At 40.4% G+C, this 25468-nt stretch overlaps 1 protein-coding gene across 1 annotated transcript; it reads left to right on the top strand.

Moving 5' to 3' along the window:
• Positions 1–298: 298 nt before the first annotated feature.
• On the top strand, positions 299–23458 carry rnf212 (ring finger protein 212). The gene is made up of 13 exons (XM_081383611.1): positions 299–474; positions 1389–1501; positions 1776–1837; positions 1914–1988; positions 2088–2144; positions 2219–2277; positions 2354–2413; positions 6766–6821; positions 6972–7041; positions 7368–7410; positions 7512–7566; positions 22675–22747; positions 22849–23458. The coding sequence occupies exons 2-13, from the start codon at positions 1393–1395 to the stop codon at positions 22997–22999; spliced, it is 870 nt and encodes a 289-aa protein (XP_081239737.1). The 5' UTR covers positions 299–474; positions 1389–1392; the 3' UTR covers positions 23000–23458.
• Positions 23459–25468: the final 2010 nt, after the last annotated feature.

Genomic DNA, 25468 nt, shown 5'->3' with positions numbered 1-25468 from the left:
TTTATCTTTGTGTTTTATTTCACTCTAGATGTTCCACTAAAAATATGTATTTTTTATAAATTCATCAACAAACTTTTAATATGGTAACTAGCCTACTGTTTCCACCATATTATTAGGCCCCTTAACGTTAATTACACAATTACTACAGTAAAACGATCACCTTTAATCAGAAATAAAAATACAATAGCAGACATATACATTTGTTCAATTTTTTATTTAAAGTATAATGTAAGAATTGGATCGTTATGATTTACAATTTAAATCGTTTAAATACTAGCCGTAGTATTTGCCGGAAACTACAGTCGCCATGGTCATATTTGAGAGGAGTGCGCGATTTCCGTGCGGTGACGTCATCGTTCCAATAAGCATTGCTAAATCTGCTAATTTGTTAGATAAACTAGCAAACCCACATTTTAGCATACATACTACTGATAATAATCTGGATAGCGCGTAAAGGAAGATACAGGTATCGAGGTATGTGTTTTGTTTTTGTTGTTTTTACTTTTTGAGATTTAGTGTCCTCAGCACTAGCGAACTTTCGTGAAGTCCTCGGTAGAATTGTATAACGTTACATTTGTTTATTTAGCTCAGACGCTAAACATCTGCCTGCTTATTGGGTTAATGTAACCTTTATTTTAACCCCCATTTATTGTAACTTACATTTAATCAATTCGTCTTGTTAATATTTTTCAGTCAATTCCTTTCTGACAAAAAGAGAACACGTTGTATATTAAACACAGTGCTATGAACTGGCTTAATTTGAAATAATGTTATTTTAGTTGAAATTATGACATACTACATCGAAATTATGTCTTTAAACGTCATAATTAACATGTCAAATTGTTATGACAAAATCCAAATATCGACTCATTATTCTCATCATTTTCTTTTTTTCATATATAATTTTTTTTTCATCATAATTATGATTTAGTTGTAGGCCTATGTCATATTGTTGCCCGGTTTCGAGATAAGGCCTAAGCCTAGTCTCAGACTAAAATTCATTATTGAGCAGCCTTAAGTGAAAATAACTTGCAATGTCATATCTTAAAATATGTCCTTTCCATTGTTTAATCTCAAGATGCAGGACAGTTGTGTTTGTTTGTTTGTTTATGGCATATAAGCTATCCTAATTTAACTAAAGCAGCTCTTCTGTCCTGGCTTAATCAAGCCTTGTCTGTGAAACCAGGGTTATGACCTTTTTTTGTTTTTTCTTATGTGGTGGAAATGGTGTTTCATAATTTCAATAACAGGTGCTTACAACATTTTTGTCATTATAGTTAAACAGCAGTTTTGGGCATGAATGGACAGGTCTTCGGTCTGTTTTCTCTATAAGCTCACTTTTAGAGGTTTAAGCAAACAGCTGTAATGATGTTGTTGTACTCAAACAGAATAATGTCTCACTGGATCTGTTGTAACTCGTGCTTCATGTCCCCTGGTCCTGAGCGTCAGCTGGCTGTCACAAACTGTGGCCACATCATCTGTAATGTTTGCTTTCAGAGAGGTATGTTCAGATTTATACATGGTATATCGGTGCTGCTTTTGTATATAACTGTAGTTGCTCTAAGCATTCATAACACTGGATGTGAGTTATAACTATTCCTATAATTATGATGATATTCCTAGTAAAATTATCTGCCTATTCTGCATTGAATTGCAGTAGTAAAATTTCAGTATGAATGTTTTGTTAGTGAGATTTATGAATTAAATATGTGAATATGCTGCCCTCTGCTGGAAATAATATAGTACTAAGAGCAGTCTGTTTGTTTCCCCCAAAGGAAATCAAGGTGTGTGTCTCATTTGCAAAGCAAAGTGTCAAATCTCTCCACTGTCTGATAAGGTAAGATGCAAGAGATTTTTATGTCATAGAGATTAATATTAATGAACTGTCCCTAATCTGCCTATTGTTTTCATAGAGCAGCTCAGAGGTTCAGGAGCTTTTCTCGGATATCAATGCAGTTGCAGTCAAGTACTTCTCAGATATAAGCAAGGTGATCATGTACATAAAATGAGTTGATTGTAGATATGTTAATCAATCATGCAGCAGTAGCACTTATAAAGACATGCTTTGACATTATTATGCTTTGTAGGTCTTACAATTCCAGGCCAGACACCAGAAGCGATTAATGGCCCACTATCAGCAGAAGGTGAGAGAATCCTGCCCTTAACATGACTTATTGGTACTGAATCAAATTAATGTCACACAACACTCTAAGCACAGATTGAGAGAATGAAGGAGAATGAACTGAAAATGCAACAAGAGATGCAGAAGATGTCAAAGTAAGGACGAGTATTGCATTAGTACAGCCATTTCTTTTTGCATTTTTGCCTTAATCTTGGTTTCTATTTTGAGCAGGAAAATTTCAGAACAGAATGCCTACATATCAAAATTAGAGATGACTGTTCAAAATCAAAGGTATTTCTACATGAATCTCTAAATAGATAGTTGAATACAGGGCCTATAAATAGTATTCACCTAATATATATCTTTGTGTTTTACAACATTAAACCACAAAGAATTTACTTTTGCTTTTGTGGCACATATTACCAGGAAAATATTCTTTCATATCGAAATAAGAAAACCTATTGATCCAAAAATATTACACACATAAATACAACACGTTTTTGTTTTTGATGCACTTTATTAGTCCAGCTCCAGTCTTGAGTGTATATGGATACTGCTTTGCACATCTGTCCAGTGCAATTTTCTCCAGTCCTCTTGGCAGAACTGCTCAATCTCAGTCATGAGTGGACAGCCTATGTCAAGTCAACTTCTTAACTAAAATCCAACTTAAATTCTCAATAAATCAATAATAGAAGTGGTCTAAATATTACAAAATGCACATATCTTCTGTGGAAGACTCGGGACCAAAAAATGTCCATCCAATCATTGCATTCGGTAAAATAGATGAATTAGATTAAAATATTAAACGCGTAGGATCATGTCCTACCTGCCTGTCAACATATGTATTCCCATACCTCTGCGCACTCGTGCAAACATCACACGTCATCAGCTCATTCCGTAAGGCTATGAAGAGTCACCAAGCTCCACAAGCAAACAGCAGCCACGTTTTACAGTTCCTCCTGATCAAACAACGACAAGCTTATGCTGCGTTCACGGCATGTCATAACCATAATTACGAGATGGCAACCCGTGACGGCAACCCCTGGAGCTGTTCACGTCCTCAGACTCGGGTGTATGCGTTTCTATGGCAACACTATCAATGGCGGAATTAATCTGCAGCAGTCAGGTGGTACAAGTCAGAGCTCTGTAAGTTGTTTTTGTTCATTATTTTTGTAATGTTATGTGCTTTTTGCTTTTTTTAGACATGAGGCAATTTAACGCTGTCTCTCGTGACGCTTTGCAGACTCTGCTTCAGCGGTGCACGTTCATGTGTTTTGAAGGAGGTGTGGCTTTGGACAGCGCTCTGAAGGGAGGGTGGGATCTCATAGGGGTGTGCGCTATAACGATTTTTGATCGTGGATGGTTAAAATGTCTTCATGATCAGCTTTTGAAGAAATATCATAGTGGGGCAATTCCAGCGTTGTGGACGTGACATTTGCAGTAAAAACTTGAAATATAAATTCTCAGAAAATGCATTTAATACCAATATATTGTAAACGTCTGTTTATATATCCATACTCCCTTAATAAAGGAGTCCAAACATTAGAAAAATATCAGTCTACGCATGCGTTTTATATTTAATATGAGGGAAATACACATGCGTTACAGACGTGCCAAAAAAAATCTCTTAACTTTTTGTTGCCAAAATATTTTTTAGTAATTCTGTGAATTACACTGCGCAAACCAAAAGTAATAGTACCCACCGAATGAAGAAGGATTGGCTCTCCACAGAACATAAAATATTCATTTTATGTTATTTTTCGTTTTCGCATTTATGAGGGAAAAACTATGTTACGGACGTGACGGTTCTCTGTTACGGACGTGACCGCTCTGAAAGCGGCACTAAAATACTGCTTTAAAACGTTCACAGAGACCTCAAACAGGCATTTAAAACACCAAATATTAAGGATTGGCATTATAAGCAAAAATAATATTCGATGTTTGTTCGAAAATCGTACCTCTCCCCCAACATGCTCACCGGTAAGACGGCGTTCACTCAAATCCCGCTCCAGCATTACATTTGAGTAGGCATTTAGTCTCATATTAATGTTTAAATAAAATAATTGTATTTTTTATTTCATATGTTGATTATATGAAAGGATAACAGCATGAGTAAGATCATAAGGTGCGCAATATATCGGATACAGTATATCAGTGGGCAGACATGATTTTGACCAATTCTTTAGTTTTTTTTTTTTTTTTGTAGAAAGCCTTTCTTTAATGTGAATTTCGTTTTGTATAAATTGTATCTTAATTTTAATCAATGTTTCATCAACCAATTGCCTGGATTTATTAAATAAGAAGCAAATAGGCTATAACAGACAATATAATCAGGACACGGAGGCGCCGTCGCGTGAAGTGGAGCGCGCCTCATAAATGAACAGAAACTCTGCGTATAATGTAGGCTACTTGCCTCACATACCTGAGAAATATATCTATAGGATGTCTGAAATGTCTACTTTTAAACTACTTTTAAGTCGTGAGTCAAAATGATTGCAATATCACTATTATTTTGTCAGCTTGATCACGGGATTATGATGAATATTCATGTTTTAACCAAGAGGGAAAAACGCGACATCCCGAAGGAAGTGTCCTATGGCTATAAGACACATGCTCTTCTTTAAGTTGTACTGTATCATATACTACCTTCTGATATTCATATTTCGTCCTGTAACTGGCAGAGGAAGAGAAGATCTGTTCATGTGCGCTTTATCCGCCGCGCACTGAGGCGCTATAGAAATATACCACGGCGTATTAAAGAGCGGTCTCTATTGTTTACATTTTGTTATAAAATAGACTGAATTTGAAAGTTGAGACATTTTTTCATATTAAAACTAACAAAGCACAAATATTATTGCGATTATTGGATATGAACTGAATATATGGTAAGCCTGAAACCGATCACAAGTGCATATGATTTGATGTGAAGCGTCCGTAACGGTCACGTCCGTAACGCATTATTATGGTTGTTCAGAGCAAAGTAGTGGAATGAAATGTCGATCCTAGTAAGCATAAACATAGTTTTAGCTTTGCATATAAAGTTTCAAGTTATTTGCATTTATAATTGTTATATTATATAAACTTAATCTTTAAAACGTTACGGACGTGACAGAGCACTGAAGCGTCGAGACCTCTTTATTAAAGCCCTTATAAATTCAACAGGCAGTGCTGTTATGACCAAATTAGTATATTTATTTCTCAGGCATGCCTCCATCTTTCAGCAAAATGCTTTATGTTCAAATTAAGTTTTTGAAAGGGGGGTCTTTGATACCTCTTTTGAAAGCATGAAATATGGCTGGTTGAAATAAAAATTTTAGCATTGTTGCTCACCTCATATGTGGTGGAAAAACAAGGCAATTTTCTTAAAATTTCTGATACAGCATATTAATACAGTATATTACAGACCTAAATGGACAACTTAAAAGGGGTTTTGATCTTTAGGTAAAAACTTTATTTTTTCATGGTAAGGATGACCTTTGCATGGAATTGCCCAGTATCGTATACATTGCATTCTATCAGCTTTAGTTCTGGCGTCTCCGTCTCAACATACTGCACAACGCAACGTACATTCACATCACATATTAACGCAGACTCACGGGACACTACAATTCTCAAAAGTTCATTATTTGGATTTGCTTTAATGCCTTGCCGGTTAAACTTTTAATAAGCGTGCTGATGTGCAGTTCTAAACATTCCGTCATTATTTTGTCACTCTAATGTTATTCCAAACCTGAACACAAAAGAATGTGGGTAACCAAACATCTGCTGGTTGGTCCCCATTGATTTCCATAGTAGGAAAAAATTTACTATGGAAGTCAGTGGGGACCAGCAACTCTTTGGTTACCCACATTCTTCAAAATAACTTTTATTTTCAACAGAAAAGAACGAGACTTGAAAGAAACTTATTCAGGTTTAAAACAACTTGACAGAATAAATGATGACAATTTTCATTTTTGTGGGAACTATCCCTTTAATATTAATTAAACAACAAAACGCAATGAGAAAATCAGTCAATGCTTTTAAAAATGCTTTCAAGAACTTTAATTGTAGCTTTAATAAGAATCAATGTATAATTTATACAGTGAAGTCCATGTAGTGTTTTATTTTCATTTTATTTAAAATAGGGACATTAATTAGGCTGTAATGCTCAGTCACTTGCAAAATAGTAAAACCAATATGAAAAAGAATCGTGATAAAAGTGTGAATTGTGATTTTCCTGAAAAAAATCATGATATGATATTTTTTCCATATCACCCACCCCTAGGATCTCATGCTTTTAAAGCCTCTCCGAAATTGCCTACCCTACTGTACCTTTTAAATGTTACCAAACATTCTATTCATCAGTAAATCTGGACAATATTATTCTAATATTATTATCCAAACAAAAATATGAATGTTACACTGAAGACTGGAGTAATGGCATCACAGGAATTAAATACATTTGAAAATATTTTACAACTGAAAACAATGAAGAAACATAAAACGTCAGAGGCAGTGAATAGTATTTATATGCACTGTAAATATGGCATGTATCCTTCTAATGAAAGTCAACTTATGATGGATGTGGAAATAGAAGAGCTGAAGAAGAAAACCTTAAACATTGTACTTTATTAATGCATCACTTGTCATTGAAATCATTCCAGTTCAAGACTGGCATTACAGTCCAACCGAGATCTACAGTCAGCAAGTCAAAGACAAGGTGCATTCTAGCTTGTTTTTAGCTCTCTTTAGATCTTTAAGATGAACAGATTGTCCAAACTATTACAGTGAAATTGAATTATGAAATAGATCAGGTGGTTTTTGTGAGCTATTATATCTTTTCAAAGAGCTGTTTCTCTGTTTATTTCAGCTTCTTCAGTGACAAAAGTTCCCTATTCTTCTCCACTCTTAATATCACGATCCTTATCCTCTGCTAGCCTGTGAGTATTTGATCAGTTCAGATCTCTGGGGAAGGTTTAAACTACGTTCTTTTGTTTCTCATTTCACATAGTTTCATAATTCTTTATTTTTATATTTGATTTATTAACATTAAACTGTTTCATAATCAACAGTACAAAACTGACATGGCAGAGAAATGTAAACCTGATTTTAATTAAATTCCAGCTGTCTGTGTTTGATGATTTCTTTGAAAAATGCGAACTTCTATGAAATAGTATCTGTCGTGTGTTTTTTCAGGATATTCTGTGCTTTAACCACTGAAAGCCTTGCTTGTGATTTTAACATTATTTTGTTTTTTCTTTCTCAGAGCTGATAGCATAGAAATCGACAGCAGGGGGCTCTCTCACAAAGTAAACTTACCCTATTTTTCTGTATACTTGTGTGGTTTTCTGTAGAGTATATAAAGCTCTGTTGTGACTCTGCAATCTTAGATTTCTGTTTCTCCTTCTAGACAGACGCCTTGAGTAGGATTTGTCTCAGAAGCTCACCGCAGAACTGCCGCATAGGTTGGTCAGCACTGTAGATTATGCTGTTTTCAGAAATTCATCATTGCCGTTTTTTGGTTTTGGATCGCCTGGACAGGGTTTGCATACAGAATGTTAAAGATGCACTGATTTTGGGCCAGTAACCGATAATCAACAGCTTGTTGAGGTCAATGCAATAACCAACCTTTTTTTACTATACATACATTTTAACCATTCTAACAAAAAGTTTTTGCTAATTAATTAAAAATCACTAACTAAACTAAAAATATTTATAACTAAATATAAATAAAAAATATAAATAAATATATTTGCATCATTACAAAACTAGCTAAAAGTCAAAAACAGCCAAAAAGCCATAGAATACTGAAAACATTGGTAAATAAAAATTACTTTGTTGCGTAAACTCAAAAAACATATTAAAGTTCAACAAGGAGAGGAGCTCTCACACATAATAGTAGATGTATTACAAAAAATACTTTATTTAGAGGCCAAATGCAAAGACAAAACAGTGTCGTCATCAGTGTTGTAACAGACAATAGCACACCTGATTCCATTTTTTTATTTACCATATTACATCCAATAAACTCAAAGTTGATAAAAAATACATATACCTCAATAGCATAAAATACTATGCAGTAACATTCATAAGTATATCAGACTGCATACAAATTTGAAACAATTACAAAAGTTTTTACAAAAATGATGTAGAAATTATATGCAAATTAATGAAATTAATGAAATAAAGCAAAAAAGGAGCAACACTTCCACAAATAAATTCCATTCAAAGCAAGAGTAGCACTGACTTCAGTTACCCGGATGAGTCTTTGTGATCAGATTTAATGGTTGTTATCTGGGATTAACAAACCGTTGGATGTCATGATTGACCAATCAGAGTCAAGTATTCCACAGCGCAGTGTAATAATTTCTTATTTCTTCCCACAGCACTCATATGTTCAATAATTTGTGTTCTGTCTTGTCTAATAGTTTTACCTACATATTTTTTATGACACAGACAAGTAAATGACATTCTCAGAGCAACATGTAACATGTAAACCTGGTTGGAAATCGAAATTTTAAAAGAACTACTACTTCTAATATTATTTGTACAATTCGCTACTATGATGCTTTATTTGTTATTTGCTGGTTTTTGACATAAAACTTGGTGAATTGATTTCATTGTGTAGTATTAGTACTTTTTGAACAGGATTCTGTGATAAGTTTTTGACACTATAATCATGAAATGTGCATGCCAGTTCATATCTTATGATCAACTAAAATCAACTAATTATGTGTTTTTTACAGTATAGTATGCAAAGTACAATTTTCTATAAAAAAAATTATATCTGATTCTGTTCTTTTCTCTGACACACGTTGTTGGGTGTGGAAGGTTACTAATGTGATTGCTTTATCTGTAAATTAAATTAATGCTTTTTCACTGAATTCATTGAAATAAAATTAATTCTTTGATTTGAATATTTGCAAATCTTCCAGCCAGGATAGCCATCTTTCAGCCTTTTTCTCTACAATTTCTTCATCTCATCCTACTTTCTCTTTACACTGGTCCCTCAGAATGAGCTTTGCTGGTAGCACAAACGATGCTAGGAACTCAAGGGGATCATAAACTTAGCTAACAACTGATAATATACCTCTTCTGGTGAGGGGTTTGTTTTGCACTTCGATCTTAAAATGAAATGTGTCTTTTTCTGTACACCAGCGAATTCCCAATGCTCTTTCCATGGGAAGTAACTCACTATCCAGATCGAGGTCTTTCACATAAGTGTCTTATTCTTCAGGTATGGACGAAATTACAGTTCCCTTTCGTAGTCACTCCGAGTTACGTCGGATGACGACGAATGGGGTTTCGCTTAGAAAGCCTGTCATCTTCGAGTATATAAAACGAGCCAATGGCAATGAAATGCCATGGGTCTGCGGAATTTGCATAGCGTAAGTCCGCCCCACGTCATGGGTATATAAGGAAGTACGCTGGCAACATGCAGATATGTTTTCGCTTCGGAGCCAAGAGTTTTCTTCACTCCTACAAGCCATTATGTATCATCTTCACTCTACGAGACGAGCGGCTCTTCAGTGTGTTGGTGTGACGGTGTGTTCCAGCGAGATCGCATTGCCTGCTGCTGATCTGTGCAGTGATCTGCTGACAGTGTGTGTGTTTCTCCCTGGGCGCTTCAGCACTCTGCTGATCTTTCCTTCTCTCTAAAAGAGCTGCACGCGGCACGTCTTTTTCAAGACGTGCTTTTCCGTGTATTTACTGGATGTGGGCGCGTGATTCATCTGCCTAACGGTCACGAGCGCTGTTTCGCGTGTTGGGCTTATTCACGCTCGGCAGCGCTCGTTGATGAGTCATGTTTTCTTTGCGGGAACGTGACCATCGCGATGTTTATAGATCGAGACTCAATGATCTCCGTGTGGGTAGAGTCCCCTCTGCCACACCCCAATCTATCTCTTCCTCGAGAGGGGATACTTTGGCTGGTGGCCAGGGTGATCTGAGGGTTACAGTGTGGCATAATACCGACGAGCATTCCTCGGGCCACGCCCCCCCTCCACATCGCAAACCGTGGGGCTTCCGTGTGTGCCTGGTTCCTCTCGGGGACCCAGTGTTTTCATTCGGGGCTCCAGCAGGTGGTGTCATGTCACTCACAGCATCACAAGGCGGGCTGGATTCCTCTGGAAATGAGGATTCGACTGCGTTGCCTCCCTCTGGAGTGTCAGCGTTAGTCGGGTCAGATCCAGAGCTGATGGCCATGCTTTCCCGGGCAGCTAAAAGCATCGGTTGGAGTGGCGTCGCCCTCCCCCCGAGCGCTGTAGGCTTATGATTGGTTCCTGGGCGCGTGTTGCTCTCAGCACTCGCTCCCAGTGCCTTTCTCCCGGACGTGCATCAGGACGCCTCCGGCTCGCGTGAGTCCCCGTGACTTATCGTGCCCCGCAGGTGTCCTCCGCCTTCGCTGTACTCGATCGCGTGGCAATCATGGGCTGTATGTTCTCTGTCACTATCGTGGCACAGGCATGCAGTGCTGTGTGTCGCCTCCGCCTTCAAGGCAGTGCTGACACGGGAGTTCTGTCAGACCAGGCCGTCGTGGAACGCTGGTCCTTCCCTGGCCAACACTGACAGAAACGCGGAAACTCGACCACGCCCCCACGCAGGGACGCTATGCCTCCCATGTCTGGGCTGGTCGATCCGCCACGCACACTACTGACCTCGCTCTTCGGGCGACATCAGTACCTGCGTGATCCCGGGGCCAGGTGATGTCCACAGCTGTGGTCCAGGAATGGGCTCAGCCAGGTTGATGTGAGGGGGTCTGAGAATTCATTTTCTCAGCTCCCCCATGTCCCAGGCTGGGCTCCTCGGCGGTGTGGTTGAGGACTGTACCCTACAGTCTTTGACCCCTCCAGAAGCGGACTGAGGCCTTCTGCACCGACGGTCATCCGTCCGTGCGGTCTCCTTAGTCTGCTTTCCGCCGAGGCCGCCTCCCTGCGGCCCCTCCCCTCGAGCCTTCACTGGCCCCGAGCAGGAGAGGGTTGCAGGAGGGCGGCACCGCCCGTCTCCGCCCCTTAGCTGGCCAAACACCAGGCTAAGCCGCACTTTCGAGACGGGCAGCTTTGAGTTAGGGCTCAGTTCTTCTCAGGAGTTGGTAGCAGGGCCACTCCGTCCCCCGGCAGGGGTCTGGCGACAGAGGGGGACGAGAGTGGCGAGGCTCGTGAGCGGCGCGCACTGTCATCCACAGCCTCTTGGGGCTCGGAGGAAGGGGCATCAGTTCTTGATGATGAAATGAAGTCCGGCTTCTACAGCCCCTACTTCATTGTACCGAAGGCAGCGATCGACCTGAAGGACGCCTACTTCCATGTCACCATTCTTCCTCGACACAGACCGTTCCTACGGTTTGCCTTCGAGGGGCAGGCATACCAGTACGCGGTTCTCCCTTTCGGGCTAGCCCTGTCTTCTCGCATCTTCACGAAGGTCGTCGAGGCAGCCCTTGTTCCTCTACGGGAACACGGGGTTCGCATCCTGAACTATCTCGACGACTGGCTGATCCTAGCTCACTCTCGAGACCAGGCTTGCGAACACAGGGACCTTGTGCTCCGGCACCTAGCTCGTCTGGGCCTTCGGGTCAACTGGGAGAAGAGCAAACTCTGCCCCGTGCAGAGGATCTCTTTTCTCGGTATGGAGATCGTCTCGGTCGCCATGTGCGCGCAGCTTACGAGCAAGCGTGCGCAGTCACTGCTGACTTGCCTTCGTCAGTTCGAGGGCAGGAGTGTGGTTCCACTGAAACTTTTTCAGAGGCTCCTGGGGCATATGGCATCCACAGCCGCAGTAACGCCGCTCGGATTGCTTCATATGAGGCCGCTTCAGCTTTGGCTTCGCGATCGAGTCCCGAGGTGGGCATGGCAACACGGCACGCTCCGAGTCCCAGTGACTCCGACCTGCCGTCAGACCTTCTCCCCGTGGTCGCACCTCAATTTTCTACGGGCCGGAGTTCCCTTAGAACGAGCTTCCAGGCATGTTGTTGTATCAACAGATGCCTCCGCCACGGGTTGGGGTGCCATGTGCAATGGACATGCTGCCGCGGGCTCCTGGACAGGACCCCAGCGCCTTTGGCATGTCAATTGCCTCGAGTTGCTGGCTGTATGCCTTGCCCTGCACCGCTTCCGTGCGTTGCTCAGGGGTCAACACGTAGTAGTCCGATCAGACAATACCGCCACAGTAGCGTACATCAACCGTCAAGGTGGTCTACGCTCCCACCGTATGTCGCAACTCGCCCACCACCTCCTCATATGGAGTCAGAAGCATCTGAGGTCGCTTCGAGCCATTTATATCCCGGGAGGCCTGAACCAGGCGGCCGACGAGCTGTCTCGGTTTCAGCCTCTCGCTGGAGAATGGAGACTCCATCCCCAGTCGTTCAGCTGATTTGGGATCAGTTCGGGGACGCACAGGTAGATCTGTTTGCCTCCCACGACTCGTTCTATTGCGACCTGTTTTATTCCCTGACCGAGGGCACGCTCGGCACGGATGCACTGGCGCTCAGCTGGCCACGGGGCCTCCGCAAGTATGCGTTTCCCCCAGTGAGCCTGGGGGAAATCAGGGAGGACGAGGAGCAGGTAATTTTGGTTGCCCCGTATTGGCACAACCGCACCTGGTTCCCAGAACTAGTACTCCTCGCGACAGCACCTCCCTGGCCAATTCCTCTGAGGAAGGACCTGCTTTCTCAGGGACGGGGCACCTTATGGCACCCTCGTCCCGATCTTTGGAACCTCCACGTGTGGCTCCTGGACGGGACGAGGCAGGTTTGAGTACCCTACCACCAGCGGTGGTGGCTACCATCACTTCCGCTAGAGCAGGGGTGTCAAACCGGTTCCACGGAGGGCCTAGTGTATGCAGGTTTTCTCTTTTACCTTGAACCAAACTGATTGAGTAGGTCACTAATTGGCTAAGATCTCCCCTCACCTGGTAGTCTAGGTCTTAATTGGGCACTAATTGAAGGGAAAGACCAAAAACCTGCATACACTAGGCCCTCCGTGGAACGGGTTTGACACCCCTGCGCTAGAGCATCGTCCACGAGACATGCCTATGCGTTGAAGTGGAACCTCTTCGTCAACTGGTGTTCTTCTAAAAATCTAGAACCCACGAAATGCCCCATCAGTGTCGTGCTTTCCTTCCTGCAAGAAGGGTTGGAGCGAAGGCTGTCTCCCTCCACCCTGAAAGTGTATGTTGCCGCTATTGCCGCACATCACGACGCAGTCAAAGGTAAGTCCGTTGGAAAGCACGACCTGGTCATCAGGTTCCAGAGAGGAGCGAGGAGACTGAATCCTCCTCGCCCTCCTCTCGTTCCCTCTTGGGAACTCTCAGTGGTTTTAACTGCCCTGCAGAGTGCTCCCTTTGAGCCTCTGCAATCAGTGGAGCTTAAGTTCCTGTCTATGAAGACAGTGCTCCTGGTTGCATTGGCCTCCATCAAGAGGGTAGGGGTTCTGCAGGCATTCTCGGTTGACGAAGCGTGCCTGGAATTCAGACCGGCTAACTCTCACTTGATCCTGAGACCCCGGCCTGGATATGTGCCCAAGGTTCCCACCACACCCTTTCGAGATCAGGTGGTGAACCTGCAAGCGCTGCCCTTGGAGGAGGCAGACCCAGCCTTGGCACTGCTCTGTCCAGTACGCGCACTCCGTGCTTACGTAGACAGAACGCAGTGTTTCAGGACCTCAGACCTCTTTGTCTGTCATGGTGGGAAGCTGAAGGGAAAGGCTCTCTCCAAGCAAAGGTTGTCTCACTGGATAGTGGACGCCATTGCTTTGGCTTACCAGCAGCAAGGTCGACCATGCCCCCTTGGTGTGACGGCCCACTCCACCCGGAGTGTGGCATCCTCTTGGGTCTAGCGCATGGCGCCTCGCTAACAGACATCTGCAGAGCTGCAGGCTGGGCGACACCTAACACATTCGCGAGATTCTACAATCTCCGAGTGGAGCCAGTTTCTTCTCATGTACTCGCCTCAACTAGCCAGTACTAGATTCTGCTCAGGTGTCTTCGCTTGCTCGCCATTCCTCTCCACGGACGGGATACGTGCGATATTTTCCTCAGGTGAGCCTAATAAGCCCTGAGGCTCCTCCAGCACTGACGACGTCAACGCCAGAGTTATGCCACCGGCAGCTTTTGCGCTTGGCTAGGTGCCTCCATGTGCATGGTTCCCCCTCTGGGTGACCCCCACATGTGGATTTCCACTGTGAGCCTCTCTGAGCATTTGTCTTTCCCTTGGCAAGCCACTTTGCCACCCCTGGGGTTGAAATATTCCACCTGCGGCTGGATACCCCAGTGATACTCCATATGCAGCCCCCCGGGGTCATCTGTGTATTCCAAGTCCCCCCCTTCGGGCTGGGTATAATTGCATATTTCCACTGAGATATGCTTCCCAGTGTACCTTGGTATTCCTGTGTTAAGTAGGACTCCCTCGTCCGTGCTAGTCTCACGACAGGGAGCTCAGACTTACGCAGGGCACTGGAAGACAGTCGAGAGGTGGCGTGATTACACTGGGAACCCCATTCGTCGTCATCCGACGTAACTCGGAGTGACTACGAAAGGGAACGTCTCGGTTACGTATGTAACCCTCGTTCCCTGAGTAGGAAACGGAGACGTTACGTCTCCCTGCCACTTCCGCTGTACCGCTGGAACGCCGGAGTTCAGTCTCGGCTCCTCAGCGAAGACATATCTGCATGTTGCCAGCGTACTTCCTTATATACCCACGACGTGGGGCGGACTTACGCTATGCAAATTCCGCAGACCCATGGCATTTCATTGCCATTGGCTCGTTTTTTATATTAGAAGATGACAGGCTTTCTAAGCGAAACCCCATTCGTCGTCATCCGACGTAACGTCTCCGTTCCCTACTCAGGGAACGAGGGTTACATACGTAACCGAGACGTTCTGGTATTACTAGTCTGTTTTGTCAAATGGAACCCACCTTGCTTACAAAGCGCTCTGATATCCCTTGCAAGTGTGATTGCTTGTTCTAGGCAATCATCAACGTAAAAATTCTTCAAAAGTGTCTGAGCTGCTTATGGAGTAGTGTCGTTGATTCCATCTTCTGCTGTTCTTTGAAGAGCTTAACAAGAACAACTTGGTGAAGAGGTTGCACCAAACAGGTGTACACACATCACTTCCTCTTGATCTAGGTTGCCCTGCTGCCACCAAAGGAACCCCAGGAAGTCTGCATCCACACTAGGTACTCGAACCTAATAAAACATTGATTCAATGTCAGCCATCATTGCAATCGGCTCCTCGCGGAATCTGACCAAGACTCTGATAAGTGTGTTGGTCAGGTTGGGCACCTGAAGTAACTGATCATTCAAAGAAAATCCATGGTAAGATGCATTACAGTCGAAGACAACACGGATATACAACATATAACGATATATCTTCTCCACAGAAATACGATTCACTGTATAGCTGTGTATACCAGACTTTCTTGTCTTGATGCTCTCTTCCTTTGGTCCATTCACTATCCAGCCAAGAGCCGTCTTCACTGCATAAGGCCCATCGTTTCTGCTGTTTATCACCTTCCATGGTTCCATGGCCTTATAAGCGTGTTCACTTTAATCAGTAGCCCCACTGCAGCTTCAATATGTGGAAGACGAACTTCATGCATGTTAAGGCCATTTCTCAATATCCTTTTGGTTAGGTATGTTTCCTTCTTTTACAGGCAAATGTCGCTGAGTCAAGACATTGGGCAGATCAGTGCAAGTATTCTCTTCCAAAACGCACACCTCTAAGTCAGACAGCAAGTATCCTTGCACCTTTCTTTGTTTACCCATAATACAAAGCAGAAAATCAGTCTTCTTGCCCTGCACAGATGCACTTTGTGCTTCCCGGGTCTAGGAAAGCATATTTCTGATCTTTCACTCTTCTTTGATTTAACCTTTAAAGGTATAAAGAAATTGCACTCACCATCACCAGCCCCGGTGTATCCACAAGTTTCTGACTCTGTGAAAGAAGAGCGTTAGAAACCGCAAAGTCGTGGTCTTCAGACTTTTCACCTTAGTTATCTTCTTGTTTGATAATATGTAGGACACCTGGATATTTTAGTGAGCAATCTGGACATTACATTCTTTTCTGGCAATCTTCACTCATATGTCCTTGAGTTAGACAGCCAAAGCATAGCCCTTACTTTTGAGAAACGGAATTCGGTCCTTGTATTCCTGCTTTTTAAGCTTATCGCAGGAATCCAGTGTATGTTCCTTGTTACAGAACAAACAAGATCTTTGGGCTGCAGAATCAGATTTCTCTGTGTTCTGTTTCTTTCGTTGTGAGAATTCTGCTTTGTCTTTGCCAGCCAGCGAGATGTTTGTGGCAAAAATACTACCTTTGAAGCCACTCTTCTTTGAGCTGTTCCCCTCTGGAGAACTGGACTTTCCTTTTATCTCCACTTTAACATCCTGGATATTTCCAAAGAGTGGGTCATTCAAAATTTGAGCATTCAAGTCAATAAAGTTGACCAAATCATCTTCCATTTCGTCACTGGATATCAAAGGCAACACTTCTCCAGCGTTCTCTGAATCTGAAAGGAAGTTTTGAAATGACTGTTTTGTTGGATTGTTCATCTCATCCATGAATTCAACATTAGCCATGGTATTTCTACATCCAATAAGGCATAGGTCTTCATTGCCTTACTGTCCTCTGCTTTTATCTGTGGCCATTTCAGAGCTTTCTCAAGGTAAGCTGTAGCTATCTTCAGTTCATTGCCATAATGCTGCTGGAGGAGACGTTTAGCTTCTTTGTATCCCGTAAGAGGACTCATATGTTCACAACTGTGAACAAGAGCTTGTGGTTCTTCACTTGTGAACTGTTCAAGATAGTGTCTTGTGAGCTATTAATCTTGTTCTCAATCACATGCTCGAAGGCCCTTATGAAAGAAATATAGGCAAGAGTACTGTCCCCACTGTAATCCAGTTAAGCATCCAGAAAACACTGGCACATCACTTTGAGGCAATTGAGATAAGCTCTACTGATTGACAATTCAGTTATTTCGTTTTGTCGTTGCATCACTTTGATCAGATATCTGCCATCATCAATTGACTGTTGAGAATTACCATGATCTGTAATTTCTTGAGATGGTCACTGGGTAGAGCTTTGATCCTGGGTGCTTGTTGTTGGCTCAGACTTTCTACAAGGGTTAGATACTGGCTTACATTGACGTTCCTTTCTACTTTTAAATTAATCACCAGCTTGTGATCCAGTCTGTGACCTGCAGTAATCATTCATGCCATCTTGACCTTCTTCATACTCTTTTAATACTTTGAGTTCAGCATTTGATGCAGCAATTTTAGTTCAAACTGTTCTCTTTAATCTTCACTCTCAACTTTTCAGCCTCTAATTCTTACTTCTTTCTTAAAGCAGATGCCCGGGCTAAAAGTGCTGCATGCTTAGCCTCTGCCTTGACACGAGCAGAACTTGTTGAAGATTGTGCCATAGAACTTGTCACACATCCACTTTTTCTTTTATCTTTACGAGCTATCACTTCAGATACACTATCATTTAGTTTAATGCCGTCGTCATCTTCATTCTGAAGTTCATGCTCATCAGGCTCATTTCCTTTTTGTGGTTGAAATCCAATTTTTCGCATCAAATATAAATGGCTGGAAACATTCAATCTTGGGCTGAAACCAGTTAATCTGATCTTCTTTTCCATCTTCAATTTAGTTCTCTTTCAACAGTCTTCACATCTTTTTTTATCTTGCATTAATCTGTCAATTTGATTCGTTTTGTGTGTTAGCTGTGCCAATTTCCCTTTCTCTTCAGCAGCCTTTGCTGTTGGCTTTGGCGCCCTCTTGTGGCCAATACCATGTTCACATCTACAGAATCATCCGCCATTCTACTTAATTAGAAAGCAGATCTTCACGTAAACCATCACTGTAATCCTGAGCTGCTGCAATCGTTTATCTGTCTTCTAAATATTCACAAACTACACTTGTGAAAAAAACTTACAATGTGAAGACAGCTCCCTCTGAGAGAAATCTTATCCGAGCGGCGTTCTGCCACAAGCCTCCCTCGCCAATTCCTAAAGTCGCTAAAACAGACCAAACCAAACCATATGCCTTTAGTGTTGAATTTTAATTCTTCCAATTAAGGCTCTTACAGGCACTATCCACGATACATATTGTTCACTTTTTAATGCGTTTTGGCTATAAAAGCGTTTTGGGGGCCTGAAAACATTTAGAAAAAGGTTTCAAAGTGCAAGTTTTTGAAAACAATACCATTATAGTCTCCATGTAAACTACAAAAACGCAAATTTGAGAAAACGGTGACATCATGCGCGTTCAGTATGTAACCACATACACTGTAAAAAAAAATCCCGTAAAAAAAACGGTAAATCTCTGGCAGCAAAGTTTCCAGATGGATTCCGTTAAATTACAGCAAATTACCATTTCACAAAATTACAGGCAAAAACCGTAAAAATACAGAATTGACTTTACGGTCAAAATTAATTAAATTACAGTACATTACTGTTGATAATGGCTTATTAAACCGTGGGAAAACAGATAAATGATGTCAAATTACATAATAAGAACATTTAACTTTAAGGTTAAACTGTAAATTTAGGGTTTTATAAAGTTATTTAATAATAATGCTCTGTCTATCTACAGTAATTATCTTTTAATATATAGTTTTTCTGTGTAAAATAACTATGAAGTTATGTATAAAAATGCAATAAGTACATAAATTCAAATACAAAGTTTGTATATTTACAGATTTAATTTTTGCAGATCCAGTTTCACAACTTTGACCAATCTCTAATTAAGTACTTAATAATAGCAAATTTACAGTCAATTTCTGTTAAATTAACTAAACGTACAAGTACAGAATACCTGCACATTTACAGTATTACTCATTAAACAAACACTGAACATCAAGATACGTGAATGATAGGAAATACAAGCTTATAGTATATAATTTAGAACATGTAAAAATATCCACATTAAAAGACAATTGCTGTATCCCTTTATACTCTAATATAACTTATTTTAAACATATACAATTACATTTTATCCAAAGTGACTTAAAATTAAGAGAACTATAGAAGCAACAAGTCCAGTGACAAGTCCCAGTTAGTGTAGCACAGTGCACAATTTTTTTTTTTTTTTTTTTTTTCATTAAAACAAAGATTTAGTATTATTGGTTCAAGTGTTTATGAAAAGATGGATCTTTAGCAGTTTCTTGAAAATGTGTCGAGTTGGGCAGGTCATCCCACCAGCAGGGAACAGTCCAGGGAAAGGTCAGTGAAAGTGGTTTTGTGTCTCTTTGGGATGATGGCACCACAAGGCGCCGTTCACTTGCAGAACACAAGCTTCTGGAGACACATAGATCTGAAGCAGTGAGTTTAGGTCTTGCTGCAGCATCTGGATCAGTTGCAGAGGTTTGACTGATGCTGGAAGAGCTGCAATAGTCCAGTCTGGATAGAACAAGAGCTTAGACAAGGAGTTGTGTGGCTCCGATAGAAAGGGCCGGATCTTTCTGGTGTTGTATAAGGCAAATCAGCAGGATCGCATGGTTTGGCTGAAACCATAAGCAGTTGTCTTGGCAAGGTTGAGTTGAAGGTGAAGGTCATTCATCCAGCAAGAATTTTCCATCAGGTAGGCTGAGATGCAAGCAGCAATCGTCAGATCCTCTAGCTGGAATGAAAGGTAGAGATATGTGTCATTAAGTGGTAGGAAAAGTCACGTTTCTAAATGACAGAGCCTAGTTACACTACAAAAATAAATAAAAATAATTTAAATAGATGGGTGGAATCTAACACAATCGTGGTCTTACTGTAGTAAAACCAAACCTTGTGCAGCTACAGTGGCCTCACAAGGATCAAATGAATATTAACATGGGAAAATACAGTATAAAACAAATGAAATGTTCTGCCACTTTTAGTGCAATCATATGGAATCAGAAGACTCAGCCAATACAATATTTTAAATTACTTCTTCCCATACCTTGTTTGCCATGATCATTCTGCTTTCCACTTGACCTGAAAAAAAAAAAAAAAAAATTAACAACTCAGTATTACATTTACACATGTCAGAATATGTTCCACTGAGACAATGCAAAACCTCAACTGACTATGATCTGGAAGCTGAGCAGGAAAGGCTAACAGTGAAGTTTTGAGCTGAGACACCTAACGTTAGGGGTGTAACTGTCTGTTCATCTGGATCAATGCAATTTTCATAACCAATGATCAAAAGTATCCTATGAAAAAGGATACTATGATGACCCCAGGTCATCCAAAATGTAGATAAGTTCATTTCTTCATCAGAACACAAACATTCTATCAACTTTTATTTTATAAGCCTAATATATGCACATGTATGCATTCTATAGCTACGTGTTGGCAAGCAGATGCAGCCAGAATATGCTATTTATCATGTTGTGTTCATATTCTAGTCTCATGTGCTTTCCTGTATCATCAAGTACAGTATTTACTGAATTCGTTTTCTTACCAGTCTTGAGATAGCCATGTTAACCCTTACGAAAATTAACTATGGTTTAACCACAAAGAAAAAACAAAAAAACAAACAAACATGGTAGGCCTATTTGTAGTATAACTGTGGTTATTAAAAATGGTAATAAAAATCCGCCAAAAACGTGGTTACTATAATTTTACTGTAATTAAAACCGAGGATATTTTTTAAGAGAAGAGTTTTCAGCTTCCAGGCAGTGTTTCAAAATGTCCTGCCATTTAAGAGATTGATTTACTGACAGATACTATCGCGTATTAACAAAGATTTTATACACAATTAAAAGGACTTTGATATGTATAACAAGTCTACGAAAGCTTGTTTTAGGTCTTTTGAGATGTGGGTTCAACTGATCTTTCTTAAAACAGATGGAAAATGTAAAGACGCATGCTACATTTTCAGTGTGTTGCCCTCCAGCTCTCGCCAGTTATGCCTGAACATCATTTAAGAATGCTAACGTTAGCTTGAAAACTGTAAACGTAACACAAGTGTAATATAAAATATCGTTCACATGTAACTTAGTATAATGAGACTCTTACCTCAGCCGGTGATAGGTTGGCATGATGTCCGCTGTGACGAACAAGGCTCACTGAAAAGGGCGTTATTTCCGAAGAATCCAAACGGACTGACTGACAAAAGGTCTCCTGCTCACGGCTGCTCTTGACGAATACGATTGCTTTGAACCACTGTTGGATCTCACAATCCACTTCAGGAGAGTAGACTGAATTCAAATCTCCCGCTTGCCCAAACTCGACTGATCAGCTAACGTTAACCGTTGTTGGCGGGAGTAAACAGCGGAAAAGTAATGGCGGCGAATTTGAATCTGCGTCATCGCGCGCGCGCGCATTCACACACACACAAAGCCCTGAATGTGCAGCAACGGAGATTTGGAAAAATATTCATAAAATATACATGAAATTATGGGAGAACAAGACAATGAAATAATGATCAAAATAAGTATAAAATAAAATGTGAAATAAAAAATAATTCAATACAGGCCTACTGTAGCCTATGTAGGGTACTGTATGTAGGCTACAAATACTATTATTTAACCTTAAAAAAACTCACTTTAACCCCCATATGCTTAATAATCTGTAAGGAAAACATATTGAATAGATGCAGATTTCCGCAGTTATACCTTCTTTTCTTTGTTTTCTAATTTCACAGAAAAAATCTGTAAAATATTACTTAATTTCTGTAAAATTACACATAACTCTGTAAAAATACAGGCAAGTTCCTTTTAAAAAACGTAAAATTGATGTAAAACCAAAATACAAGCAATTACCTGTAAATTTAACAGTGGACCTTTAAATTACAGCAAATGCCTTTTATTTTACAGATATTTGCTGTATAATGACAAAACTGTAAAATTCTGTAAAAAAATACAGACAATTACCTGTAAAATTACACTTTTTTTTTACAGTGTAGTTTTTCTTTACGAAGTGACACCACCAACTTCTGGCCTGGAATAACATGCATAATACAGCGTGACTCTTGTCAAACAACATGACTCTTGTCGATCTCCTTAGTGGTTTCTTTAGTCAAAATGAGTCCACACTTAAGCTCTGAACACCGTGGCGGGAGCTGCTATATTTCTATCGTCTTGTTAGCTGGGTTTGCTAATGCTAAAGCTAGTGATGCACCTTTGCACTTCTCTGCATCACAGTTTACGTTCTGAAATAACACTGCCATCTAGCGGTTGGGTTTAACCGAACACAAAGCCACTGACACGAATCTTGGATATAAACTAAGAAATAAATATCGATAGTGTTTTTAAGAATCAATACATTATCGCCAAACATAATATCGCGATATGAAAATGTATCTATTTTCTTCCACCCCTAATACCTAAATCCAGTTAGTGAAATGCTATAATGTATTAATATAAAATAATATATCTTACAGATTAACAGAATTACATTCAAAAGCTTTTGGGTTTTGTCAGTTTTCCCAGTTTTTGGCCAAATATATCAGCCACCTTTTTATTTTATTTAATATTTTGACTCTGAAAAGAGTGGATAGTACTTCTGAGATCTCAGAAGCAGCACTCATTTCACAATGATATCAACAATCCATTTATATGATCTAGCTGTATACTTTGTTCTGTAATGAATGGTCTCCTCCTTTTAGGTTCAGTTCCTCATAGGACATCAAGTCAGAGCTCTATGGGAAGCCATTCAGCGCCATTCAGTGCCACTGTCAGGTATTTCTTCCACTAAAGAATGACTCTACTGTCTTGTATCTTGGAAAACTATTGTATCTTAGCATTTACGCCCGGAGTAATACGAGAAGTATCTCTTGCAGTAGGGAATTCTCCAGTGGTCTACGGGAGCCTGCGATGAGTCCATCCCATAATATGGCCTACCGCAGAGAGTCATCATGGGAAACGCCTGTGTTCAAACTGCCCTCGGCCTACAAATACGGTTCTGTGTCCTCTCTGGGACCCCCTCTCTGACGTTCAATTCAGTCCAAAAGCAATACGGCTAATCACATCTCAAAATATTATTGTATGTCACAAATCTCTGCTATTTTTACCAGATACTTTTAGGAAAAAGACATCAGGCCCATTTATGTAATCAACATCCAGGCCTGTAGGCGAGCAATGAACACACTGCAGCGTGGACCTGTAACTGACTCTTATGATGCCGCAGTGCATTAATGCTGCTTCTCAATGAACATCTGTGCTCTCGTTTCCGTAAATGTTCTTATGTATCATAGCAATTAATCACAGACCCTCATTGAGTGGTTTGTGACTGTGAATTTTAATATGCCATTTTGCGCATGACTCGCATTGTGTCAGCAGCATCCAATATGTTCTCTCTTCTGATTCTCTCCTGATTTCACACTGATAACATTGTACTGAGGTGTTCAAACCTTGCTTACATTGATTAAATTTATGCATCTGATAATGTTGCTTGAGTTTGTTTGGGTCTTTCTCTTGTATCTTGTTTATTATCTTGGTAAGTTGTGAGATTCATCTAATCAAATCATTGGGTTCAACCAAACAGGTATCACTTTATAATAAGTGCATGCTATGAATCATTAGTTAAGCATCAGTAAATAGTTAATTCATCATTTATAAAGCATTAATAGGCAGTTTATAAATTACAGCTATAAATGGTTAATACTTGATTCATTAATATTAATAATGTGTTTAATAATTGTATTTTCATACTTTATTAATGATCAATTGATCAATTCTTTATTATTACGTTATTTGAGCTCTCAGTGTTCATAAGTTGATTTAGAAAGTGTAAGTAAATGATCAATAAACATACATATTTAGACATATAGTAATAGTTTCTCAGTGTATTAATAAATGCTTTATTAACGTATTCCTACTGTATAATTCATGATTAGAAATGATAAAGTGATCATAAATGAAGTATGAAAATACAATTATTAAACACATTATAGATATGCTTATAAATAAAGAATAAAGCATTTATAGCTGTATTTATGTTGGTTAATGCTTTATAAATTATGAATTAACTATTTACTAATGCTTAACCAATGATTCATAGCATGCAGTTATTAAAGTGTTAGCAAGATTGGGAAAATGTTCCATTTCTTTAGTGAATTTACCATGGTTACTAAACACATAGAATAGGATTCCGAGTTAGCTTTTTTTCCTGTAATACAGCCCCTAGTCCAGGGATCAGCAACTCCGGTCCTGGAGGGCCACTGTCCTGCAGAGTTTAGCTTCAGCCCTGATAAAAACTCACCTGCCTGTATCTATCTAGTAATACTGAAAACACTGATTGCCTTGTTCAGGTGTGTTTAATTAGGGTTGGAGCTAAACTCTGCAGGACAGTGGCCCTCCAGGACCGGAGTTGCTGATCCCTGCCCTAGTCCATAAGACTCCTGTCTTCAGTGTTAGATGTTTTATTATCCAAGAGTCAAAAATCATAAGTTAATAACTCTTATAAAAACATTAGCACACCGTTTCTCAACAAACCGACTGAGGCGTCATTCATGTTACATGTACACTAGTGAAAGTTTTTATTAATAATAGACAAATGTAAAGTTTATTTAAAGATTATGATGATATAATATTTATTATGTTTAGGGTTTTTTTTTTTTTTTTTTTTTTGTCAGGTGCCTCACTCAGTGCCACACACACAACATATCAGTTCTAGCATTGCTAACTTGACATTTCAGCTATTCGTCATCAACCAAGTGTAGTCAACCAAACATAAAAGTTACACTGCTCAAAATGGTCTGCTGTAAAATCCAATCTGCTGACCAAACACATTTTTGCAGGATATGTGAAGGATGCAGTTTTATGTGGATGTTGAAACACTAGTGAAATACAAAGCCTTGTTTACATAATGAATAATAGTTAAGCAACCAAATGTTACATGGCAAATACGGAAACACAGGCTATTTGGATTCTTGCCGAATGAGAGAGGTGAGCCCATTAGGTAGCCTATGTTGCTATGGCCTAATTTGTGTTTTATTTTATAGTTTGATAGCTACTTATTTTTCATTCTTGTTCTGTTCTGAATACCTTTAAATTTAAAGAATTTGTTGTAGAGTGAGGGGGAAATAGCCTAGTTTATAATGTTTGTAAATGTTTTGTTTTATTTACCGGTATTTAATATACATATAAATTAATGTAACTATGAGGTTAACGGGTGTTTCTGGGGTGGATCAATTTCTCTTTCATGAGATACTTCCTCTTCTTGGCCGGGTTTCGTTTCTCCATGTCGTAAACTCTAGGGGCGAGGCTTCTAAAGCCTGAATCTTTAGGGGCATGATATTCAAATTACATTGTTTTGAGCCGCTGTAGTGACAAATTGGACCCCCCCCCCTCCCCCCCCCTCCCCCCCCCCTCCGAAATCGGGTCTCCTTTAGGACCCCAAGCGATCCCATTGGTTCAGATGGCTTTTAATAGGTACTCTCTTTAGCGGCTGATTACAAT

The sequence above is a fragment of the Scardinius erythrophthalmus genome (genome assembly GCF_964197995.2).
Source record: "Scardinius erythrophthalmus genome assembly, chromosome: 13".
Taxonomy (NCBI): Eukaryota; Metazoa; Chordata; class Actinopteri; order Cypriniformes; family Leuciscidae; genus Scardinius; species Scardinius erythrophthalmus.
The sequence above is the reverse complement of the archived record's forward strand: the minus strand, read 5'-3'. Positions and strand labels throughout refer to the sequence as shown.